This window comes from Odontomachus brunneus, unplaced genomic scaffold (assembly GCF_010583005.1).
Source record: "Odontomachus brunneus isolate Ranch 3 - 2012 unplaced genomic scaffold, Obru_v1 Obru_scaffold_007, whole genome shotgun sequence".
In the NCBI taxonomy this organism is placed as follows: Eukaryota; Metazoa; Arthropoda; class Insecta; order Hymenoptera; family Formicidae; genus Odontomachus; species Odontomachus brunneus.
The window spans coordinates 3,048,656-3,059,060 of record NW_022639457.1 but is presented as its reverse complement, the minus strand read 5'-3'; the positions used below and the strand labels follow the sequence as shown (position 1 = coordinate 3,059,060).

Genomic DNA, 10,405 nt, shown 5'->3' with positions numbered 1-10,405 from the left:
TATATATATATATATATATATATATATATATATATATATATATATATATATATATATATATATATAAATTTATGTAAATAATTATATATGTAATTATATAATAATTATATATATAATAATTTTTTTATATATATAATTATTAGTAAATAATTCAATATTACTCCACGATAGTTGTATAATTAATATGAAATAGATTTATTTAACATAAAATTCCAATGCAAGGTTTTTTCTTCAAATTCAGAAACGCGGAAGATTTCTTCTTCCTTAAATTTAGAGATACCATACCGTTCAAAATGTTCTGCCACAAGATGCTCACGTAGTCGTCGCGCTCGTATCTGCTCTGCTCGTGTAAGAAGCCGACGGCGTGCATCAGCTCGTGTATCACCGTGCCCTTCTTCGTGACGCAGCCGGGCACCTGAAGGTTGACATCCTGTCGACCGCCGATCCTGCCCACGCTGCTCCAGCAGCCGCTGTTGCCGGCCGTGATCCGGATGTAGTCGCTCTCCTCGCCTCTATACGGCTTGAACTTGATGCACGTGTACCTGTGGTAGTCCTCCATCGCATCGTATATCAATTTCTGTTGTTGCGCATCTGCAATGCAAATATCGCGGGAGAAGTGACACAAGCGAGGTAAGAGTCGAATCGGGTCTTGAGCGACGTCAAAGGCAACCTTCGACATTCCCTTTTGAATATCGTTTCGGAATATCGAGTTATCGAAAGATCTCCGTTCTTCCTTGAGATGTCGGCGGAAGATTCGAATAAATCTAACTCTAATAAACAAGTAATGACAAGTAACAACGAATCCTTCAGAAAAATATCTCCAATCTCTTGAATCATACGATGTTACTTCGACATTATTGCGCACAGTATTATCTCGAAGAGCGACATGAAGTTCTAGAGATCTTTTCAGTTGCGTTACTACATGAGAAATATGAATCCGAGGCAGATTATCGAGAATATTTACTCAAAGTCATAAGTACTCAAAGTCTGTGCTTTTCAGGATATTGCGACGTTCCGAGAAGCTTCCACGATACTCACTGAAGTACGGACTGATCATGTAGGGGATAACGCCGTTGGGCCATCGTGCGGAGTCGGCTTTGAGGCCGTTCCGCCCGAAGACGGGCGGAAACAGGATGTCACCCTCGGCGTAGTTGCCCAACTCTTCCGGGTTCACGTCCATATTCTCGTGCCATTGCGCCACCTTAAACCCGGTCTCATTGTCGGGCAGTCCATAGAGCGATTCGCCGAGGTGCTGCAGATGGGCGATCAGCCCGTCGGGGTCGTCCACAGCGTTGTCGAAGACGTCCCGTCGACGAAACGGCCAAGCTGACGTTGTCAGGACGAAGAGCAGCCACGTGAGGGCACTCGTCAGCGATCGACTCGACATTATTGTCTGCTGACGACTGGATCGTCTGAATCACGACTGGGTGCTGACTTGACTACTTGGCCACAGCAACCCTGACGATGGTCGCGAATGCAGTGTTCCCGCCGCACAAATCGTTCCTGGTTTTATACGGCGCACGCGGAAAAACTTATGGCGTGCCCCACCTGAGCAGATGAACCCGTCGCTTCCGTAAGGAAGTGATCGGGGCCACCCGGATGATAACCGTGGACTTTGGGTGACGCCGAATCCAGATTTGCACCCGGTATCATTGTCTCTCTCTCTCTCCCCCATCTTTCTCTCTCTCTTTCTCTCTCGCTCGCTTCCGCTCTTTCTTTCTTTCTGATATCTCGAAGGCGCGACATCAAGCCCGGCTGTTAGGCGTTGTCGTGTTGTGAGTCATTAATCCTTCAGACGGCGATTATACTGAGAGGTCGAGTATTCTCGCAGTAAGACTTACGGTATCTACGCACGCCAAATCTCTGGTTTAATTTCGATGACAAGCACGCCAGGTTCGATCGTCCATGTATATTGTCGAGATCCGCTGTTAGAAACGTTGTCGAAGAGATACGAGTCGATTGCCTTCGAGATTCTTCACTGGGATCAAGCTTTCACTTAATCAAGTTAGGATTGTGTCTCAGTAAAGTATACTTTATTGTATAATATATTGTATATGTATATAAAATGTACTATATGATATATTAAGTTATACTTTACTAACTAAGATACCTCTAACTTGATTAACGTCCTAATTCCTTAGCTTTCCTCGATCTTTATAAAAATCGAGTTAAACAAGCCATTGGAAAGATGGCTATTTATAAAAAAAATTAAATTATTTCGCTTGTAATTTGAAAAATTTTTAAAAAGGTGGTAAAATTTTGAAAATGGTGACGCGATAGAAGATTAGAGATAATTTTTATTATACAGAGGATTACACACCGCGTGTCAGCAGTCTTGACCGAGTCAGGAAGAAGGTAGACTAAGTACCGCACACCTTCCAGTAAATATCAATTAACAATAACATCACATCAATGTTATAATCACTCACTTAACAATATAACTGTTACATTACACACACGTTACATTGCATTTACATAGTTGCATGAGAAATTATATTATTTTATTGATAGTTGGTGTTTACTGGGCTATGTGTTTACATTTTTATTCAGCATTGATCCAAACTTACACATCGTGTCAAGTGGTAAAATGAAAAACCTGGAGACAATGGACTGTCATCGGACTGTCATTCCCAACCCGGAGGAAGCGCGAAACCTGTTCTCCCGGCTGGTCGACATTACCGCTCGCGGGGAGCGTCAAGTACGTCGACGTGACGGCATTATTTACACATCGTCGTTCCGTGGTAAGCGTTAATATGTTCAGATCATTCACATGCAAATTCCGCCGTACAAACATTTGTCATCTTTCGTTTCGAAAGAGCCTCTCTGTCGTGCTCGCGCGCAGCTCTTCGGAAGTGCGATATTAAACAGTCAAGGTCGTCGGTTCAATACCATTTGTCATATCGTGATTTCGCGGCGGATAAGATTTTAACGCGAGATACACGATTTACGAGGACAACTCGCGCCGCCTCGCCGGGTTTTTACGTGCGATCGACCGACCTTCTGAGATATAATGATACGAGGATACCCGAATCGTTATACGATGGCACGTTGCGCGATTACATTTACGTAACGAAAACATTAAGTGAGTAGTTATTATATGCAATAAGTGTCGAAAAGAATTTTTTTGTAAGTGATAACGAGCCGCTTACGTTAAGTGAGTAATTATTATATGCAATAAATGTCGAAAAAACTTTTTGCAAGCGATAACAAGCCGCTCACGTGTTTTTCAGTGATTGCCTGTTCACAATTTATATTTATACTTTATAGTGTTCAACTACATGCCGAGAAAATCGCGTTGAAGGGAGCACTAGGGAGAAAAAGTCTACTTCGCATTATCTGAAACCTGTTTGAAACGTATCTAATAGGATGTTACGACTAAATGCTAGGAACTGGTCTGTATAATTACCCTTTTCTATTACGCGAGCGATACGATAATTTTAGGCGGAGACAAATCAGTTTTACGCTTGCTCTATTTACATATGCATATAGATCACATGTCCCGCTGATTCTAAAATCTACATTTGCATAGTATTCAGAAAAGTACTATAAACTAAAACAACTTTTTTCTTAAAAATACATTTCCGCGTTGTACTCGTATATGTATTTTTATTGATTTAATGCTAATTTATTGGTTTAATTGCTTCAATGCCTGTTCAAATTTTTATATTTATATTTTTATAATATATTCTCTGCATTCCCTTATAGAAATATCATACTAAGAATCATTGATAATTACTTATTATCCAGTATTTTTAATACTGAAAATAAGTAATTATCAGTGATTCTTAGTATGATATTTCTATAAGGGTTATTCTCGAAAGGAGTACAAAGCCAGATTGTGCAAACAGATCATCAAAAATTAATGAAATATAAATAAAGTGTCAATTGTACCAAAGTGTCTCGCAACAGAACAAGTTTAGTAGCCTTTGCAAATTGACGTATCCTGATCCATTATATACACCGGCTCATTTTTATAATATATATTCTTTGCATTATCCCTGAACAGGTTACAGAGACAGATTGTGTTATTAAGCCTCCAAAAATTTATAATATATAATATATATTTTAATATATTGTACATTTTTATGATGTATATAGATTGGTCAATTTCTTAAGGTTTAGGGGTTAAATCATCTATTACAGACCGGGACTTCAGAATAAAAGTACGGCTGACTTATCATTGCGTTGTACTACGATCTCGTTTTCGTTTTGTTTTATTTTATTGCAGGTAAAAGGTGACTACGACCTCACTTCTTCGTTAACCCTACAGTTGTCGCATGGGGTCTTTAATAGAATATTATATCCAAAATAGTCTTTTCTTATATTTTACATGAACTCAAAAATCTAGTCAAACAAAGAAAATATTTAAGTTCTCAACATAAAAAATATAAAATAATTTTTCATATTGGGGTCTCTCAAGATACCATGTGAACTCGACCCAAGATCGACTCGTGTTCGAAAAATAGCGCGACGACTGTAGAGTTAAAATCATTAGTGACTCGTAGCGGAAATATTATAAACTAAGTACTTTAGCCGAGATTCGAACCTTCCTTATCATAGACTCAAACCTACAGACTTCTATGGGTGCGTTCCGTTATATGCTTGCAACGCTCGCGAGCGTCATTCTATCTTTGTTGCTCATGGATGTTAAATAAAGATAGAATGACGCTTGCGAGTGCTGGCTTTAGAGTGAGAAAATGTATTATTGCTTGTTTTCATGCTGGATTTAAAGCCGCTGGCTTTAGAGTGAGAAAGTGTATATTTCTCTCACTTCAATATATTACATCAGTTCAGCAGTTAACTAAAAAGAACAGACCACTTATGTTCAGCTAAAACGAACAGACCTGTTGATTCTTTGGCGGATTTTTCGCTCAGCGTTCGTGAAAGATAACCTAAAAACTTTTCTCGCCGGGAAACAGAGTTTGACTCGCACGTGCGTGAATAAAATTCGGTGAATAAGGAGAATTAGTATTCCAGAATGTTTGAGAACGCGTGGGAGGCTGTCAAACAGGCGGCAGACGAGAACAGGCACGAATTGGTGTTAACAGGCGTGTCGGTGTCCAAGTTGATCGAAGAATCAGGCCTGGACAAGAACCTGTTCGATCTTTACAATTTGAATTACCTGTGCATAACTCATACATGTCTCCAAATAGTACCGAACGAAATCGAGAACCTGACGAATCTTACAACCTTGGTGTTGCATTCGAACCTGATCGATACGTTACCAAATACAATCGGCAAATTAATTAAGATCAAACTGCTCGATTGCTCAAGGAATAAATTAACATCTGTGCCACAAGCGTTAGATAATCTTCCTCACTTGAGTACAATGAACTTCAGTTCGAATCTATTACAATCTATACCGTCACAAGGTGCAAATAGTAAATTGAGCATTCTGGATCTATCAAACAATCGTTTAGAAACCTTTCCTGATGTATGCTATGCAGAACTCGCTCACCTGTCAGAGATTTATGTCAATGGGAATCAAATAACAGAAATACCAGCTACTATAAATCGACTTCAAGCTCTGAAAGTTTTAAATATTGCAGATAATTTGATCTCTGGTAACTGAACTTAATATTTCTACCAAAAATTTTGTTTTCATTTAGTTGAATAGTTTAAATTAAATTTTTCTTTAATACATCACACACAAAGGCTAACACATAAATATGTGGATTTAGTTGTTTCAGGTGAAGTAGCAGATTGTGCCAAATTGAAAGAAGTGAATCTAAAAGACAACAAATTGATTGACAAAAGACTCCTAAAACTGGTGAATCAATGTCGTTCAAAGCAAGTGCTCGATTATATAAAATTGCACTGCCCAAAGTGTGAAACATCTACAGAAGTTAACAAATCAAAAAAGGGGAAAAAGAATCAGAAGCTTAGCGAAAGTGAAAATATCAATGTAGTGGATGATTTGACACATAAATTGAAAATCTTGAAAGTAACAGACAGCACGCCTGTAATAAAAATTACAAATAATATAAAGAATGTCAGACCTTATATAGCAGCGTGTATTGTGAGAAATATAAGTTTCACGGAAGCAAGTTTCAAAAGGTTCATTCAACTGCAGACAAAGTTACACGATGGAATATGTGATAAAAGGAATGTTGCTACGATAGCAACTCATGATTTCAAACTGATAGCATCTGGTGGATATATTTATAATTTATATATATTATAATAGTAATTATGTGTGATTTTATATATTCACATAATATTTTGCTTACACATTCCTTTTTTTCCAGGTGATCTCACGTACACGGCGACACCACCGACGGAATTAGAAATAAAACCCTTGATGCGCAACAACACCTGCACAGCGGCAGCTCTGTTCAAACAGTTGCAAACAGAAGCCGAGAATCTACGTAAGGAGAAAAAACGGAATGTATATTCCGGAATACACAAATATTTATATATGCTCGAGGGCAAACCCTTGTTCCCGTGCTTGTTGGACAATTCGCAGCAGGTCATATCGCTGCCACCTATCACAAACAGTGATGTGACGAAGATGTCTCCCTCCACTGAAATAATGCTTGTGGAGGTAACAAGTGCCACTTCGTATACAGTTTGTAGGTGAGACCCATTCCTTCTAATTACCTGTACTCTTCAAAAGAATATATCAATGCATAAACCATGAAAAAATGAAGGGTTTAATTATATATCATATTTTTTATTTGCAGAAATGTGTTGGATGAATTCCTGAAGCAACTGGCAATATTAAACTTTACCGATACGTGCGAACAGAACGATACTGACAAGTACAATAATTTCATTGTTGAGCAAGTCAAAGTGGTCGATATCGAAGGAAATCTGAAACTGGTATATCCTTCAAGAGCAGACTTAAATTTCGTCGAGCATTCTGTCACCATAGTGCGGGACTAGATATATATAACATAATGCTATTCCTGTACAATATTACTTTAACATTATATCAAAAGAATATATATAGATATAAATATAAATGTAAAGAAATATATATTCTAATTAAGTACATAACACATGAATGACATGCAGAGAAACCCTGTGAAGTCGTAGAAACTTAACATAAAAACTTAATAGGACATCACCACATATCAGGATGGTAATAAGTTAAATGATAATGAAGGTGAAATAGACGGAATTGAAAGAGAGCTTTTGCAATTTGCTAGAGATAAATTCCGTCCATTCCTCATCTTCATCTAACTTATTACTATCCTATGATATTTGGTGATGCCTTGTTAAGTTTCTACAACCACAGGGTTTCTCTGCACGTCATTCATACTATAGTATGTCATGTATTTAATTAGAATATATATTTCTTTACATTTATATTTAATATTACAGTATTAATCGTTGATCGATTTATGAGGAACATTTTATACAATTTTATTGAGTTTTTTTTGTTTTACAAATGTGTGAAATTGCATTCTGAATGCAAGTTTGTTTTTCTTTCTGACTATATTCGGATAATCATAGTCGATAAATTTATGATAGAAATTGTGTGATGAAAATTTTCGTTCATCCATTTTGGGAAAGTTACCATTTTATTTATTTAACTAAAACTATACTGATTTTATGTTACTTATATCACTGTGAGATATATTTATTGTCAATTAGTTTATTTTTTTTTAATTTGGTCACTAAGCATTGTGCTTTTGACCTTCCCCGAGGATATTTGTGATCATTTAGCCCTCAATTAGTTTATTTCCGCCACTAAGGTTAAGTTATTCTTTTCCTTGCTTTTATGGAGTTATTCCTGCATACAATTGGTACCTTTTTATTTATAACAAAATAATAAAAGCGGAAATTTTCAGATTACTTTTCTCTTGGATATTTCATAATATAAAGAATCGAGTTCTTTCTACCGCCTCCGTACTTACACCAATCATTATACCAAAGAAAGCGTGTTAAAAAATATCTCGACTTAAGACTCGAGCGATCGACTTGCTTATCACTCGCAAGCGTACAACTACCGTTCTTTCTCTTTCACGAATCTTAACGTGTAGAAGTTTGACAAAATATACTCGAGATATCGTATATTGCGAAAAAAAATAAGAAAAAAAGCGTCGATATTTCTGATTTGTCTGTAAGGCCCGATTTCACCAACGGTCTTAAACGTCGATTAAAACCTCTACCTGAGTTGAAGGCTATATTTCAAAATTCACTGCTATCGCTGAAAAGTTTATCTTACATATATTATAGATTTTCACTATCAGTAATTTTGAAACACAGCTGAAGTCTTCACTCGAAGACAGTTCAAATTCAGATTAAAACTTAGTCGACGTTAGTGAAATAGGCCATAAATCGCGCGCGCACCCGGAAGTGAGAACTTCGCCCTTAAGGGTGAATTCGATACGAACGCAATTCGTATGATAATCGTTAAACGTCCGGCAAGAAGTCGTGGATGAGACTGTCACGGAGGGCAGCGCGTCTAATTTATCGCATTGATTACGATCGTTCGGTTACAGGATGTAGCGGTTATCCGCAGCTTCGAATATCAACAAAAGACCGCCAAGTGAGGCCCCTCGGCGCGATCGGGCCAACGGTGGCGCTGCTGTTCACACGGCGATTCGCCCCGCTGCGTGCCGGCGTTGAATTCTCATCTGTTTTTATAAATATTGTACTTTGCTACGCGTGCCGCGATCGCGTTTCAAACGGTGATCATTCGCCGATGGACACCCTCCCGCGCGTCCACGTTGATCGTGCGCCGTGCAAAGTCACCTCGATGACGTCGCCGGGACAATAAGAAGCGAGTCGGGACGAATTCTCCACGAACTTTCCCAACATGCGCGAGTGTTTGAAGTGATAACATGGCGCCGAAACATGACTGGTCATGATGGGGGAATGAGAGTGCGACACGTTTGAGGTTAGTTTATTATTTTTTTTCTCGTCGAAAGGTCACCGTTGCGGCTATCAGTCGCACCGGTTACTTCGCCGTGCAAACCCGGTGCGATTTGCACGCACATGAAACCCACTTCCGAATAATGCGGTGCCGATCGCGCCCGCGAACCTATACTACCTGTCACGTTTTATAATTAACACGTTGTTTTTGTGCTAGCGCGATATATAGTCGTGCCGCTTTTATGTGTAATCCTTTGCGTCGCTGTTTGGTTCATTGTCAGGCTTCTTTTGTGGAAGACAAGTATAATATTCTAAAGCATCTGACAGTTCTTTGTAATATATTGAGCAAGTTCTTTTATCAGTTTTCTTATATAGACTTCTGTTTAAATTATATATATTGTAAAAATGATAAAGAAAGGTAAAATATTTACTGCTTAGTTACACATGATGTGCTGATATTTTTTATGTCAACTTTGTATTTTGCAGAATTAATACTGACTTATAATAGCATTTTCCATATATTGCAAATGACAGAATGATTTTATATACAGTAGTATGTTCATCAAGAATTTTAATATACAGAAACATTATTATCCTTTGTAGAAGGACTTGGTATCCTAATAACTAGTTTAAGGAAAGAAACTCTTGCAAGTCACACCATAAACTTATATTTTATTCAACATATTGTTTACACTATACAACATTGCCTAAGATTGTGCAATGTTACTACACATATGTTCACTGAAATGTCAGAATATGTTAGATTTCTGGAATTGTTTTGCTATTGGAAAAATACAAAACAGAGAGAGAGAGAGCGTCAAAAATATTAAAACTTATAGTTTCTACAGATAAAAAATAAATATCAAAAATTTTAATAACTGAATAATAACAACTTATTGGTCTAATATAATAAATGCTACAAAATCTTACGTGATACAAACTATTCTAATAGTAGTCTTTTTGTTGATATCGATAACATTCAAAAAATAATAGTTCCTCTGTTTTTCTCTCTTGCAAAAATGTACATATGTACATTTTAGTAGTGAATGATTTGGCCATAGTCTTTGGATTGCATTGAGGAAAGATCGTCTCCTAGGCATTAAGTATTGACTAAATTGGATAGAGATTTCAACTTTGCATCTTTAAATGTCCGCTCTGCTTTCCAAAAATATACTCGGAAATACTTAAACACACGTACGTGTCGGCTTATGCAATAGGAAGATCTGCAAATCACATTCAGTTTAACTAGTAGATAATGCATACACTAAGATATTTAATTGGCTTTAAGTCGCTCTTGACGTTCTTTCACGTCGATGATGCCAAGATTAATGCACGACACGTATCCGTGTAACAAAGAAATAGCAGTCTTGACCAATGCTACTGGAGCACTCAGGCACGCGAGCAACCTGTACAAACCTATACCGGCAACTGAAAAATCAAATGCCACTTTGAGTATACATACATACATTTGTGTGGCGCGTGAAACAAAAGAGAAAGTGAGAGAAAGAAAGAAAGAGAGAGAGAGAGAGAGAGAGAGAGAGAGAGAGAGAGAGAGAGAGAGAGAGAGAGAGAGAGAGAGAGA

The 10,405-nt window shown here is 37.6% G+C and overlaps 4 protein-coding genes across 5 annotated transcripts in view; 2 read left to right on the top strand and 2 right to left on the bottom strand.

The window, feature by feature from the left end:
- Nucleotides 1-1,620, bottom strand: part of LOC116854081 (zinc metalloproteinase nas-13-like) — a 2,934-nt gene extending 1,314 nt beyond the window's left edge. For both annotated transcript variants that reach the window (XM_032835622.1, XM_032835623.1), the window contains exons 1-2: nt 1,039-1,620; nt 286-591 (exon numbers count right to left, since the gene is read on the bottom strand). In XM_032835622.1, the coding sequence (XP_032691513.1) occupies nt 286-591; nt 1,039-1,387 (655 nt within the window). In that variant the 5' untranslated portion in view covers nt 1,388-1,620. The remainder of the gene's footprint in view (nt 1-285; nt 592-1,038) is intronic.
- A 3,085-nt stretch (nt 1,621-4,705) lies between these two features.
- Nucleotides 4,706-7,844, top strand: LOC116854011 (leucine-rich repeat-containing protein 47-like). Its single transcript, XM_032835447.1, has 4 exons — nt 4,706-5,564; nt 5,682-6,152; nt 6,249-6,576; nt 6,684-7,844. The coding sequence occupies exons 1-4, from the start codon at nt 4,979-4,981 to the stop codon at nt 6,883-6,885; spliced, it is 1,587 nt and encodes a 528-aa protein (XP_032691338.1). The 5' UTR covers nt 4,706-4,978; the 3' UTR covers nt 6,886-7,844.
- A 705-nt stretch (nt 7,845-8,549) lies between these two features.
- Nucleotides 8,550-10,405, top strand: part of LOC116854009 (probable serine/threonine-protein kinase nek3) — a 27,822-nt gene continuing 25,966 nt past the window's right edge. Inside the window, exon 1 of the mRNA XM_032835437.1 lies at nt 8,550-8,848. The gene's annotated coding sequence lies outside the window, so the exon portion shown is untranslated. The remainder of the gene's footprint in view (nt 8,849-10,405) is intronic.
- LOC116854013 (CDP-diacylglycerol--inositol 3-phosphatidyltransferase) overlaps nt 9,476-10,405 on the bottom strand; it is a 3,047-nt gene continuing 2,117 nt past the window's right edge. The window contains exon 5 of the mRNA XM_032835449.1: nt 9,476-9,971. The gene's annotated coding sequence lies outside the window, so the exon portion shown is untranslated. The remainder of the gene's footprint in view (nt 9,972-10,405) is intronic.

Bases quoted from the DNA above. Each gene is read 5' to 3' on its own strand.
- LOC116854011 (XM_032835447.1), top strand. From the start codon at position 4,979: ATGTTTGAGAACGCGTGGGAGGCTGTCAAACAGGCGGCAGACGAGAAC. The intron at 5,565-5,681 runs GTAACTGAACTT...ATGTGGATTTAG, and splicing joins TGCAGATAATTTGATCTCTG to TTGTTTCAGGTGAAGTAGCA. The intron at 6,153-6,248 runs GTGGATATATTT...CTTTTTTTCCAG, and splicing joins TTTCAAACTGATAGCATCTG to GTGATCTCACGTACACGGCG.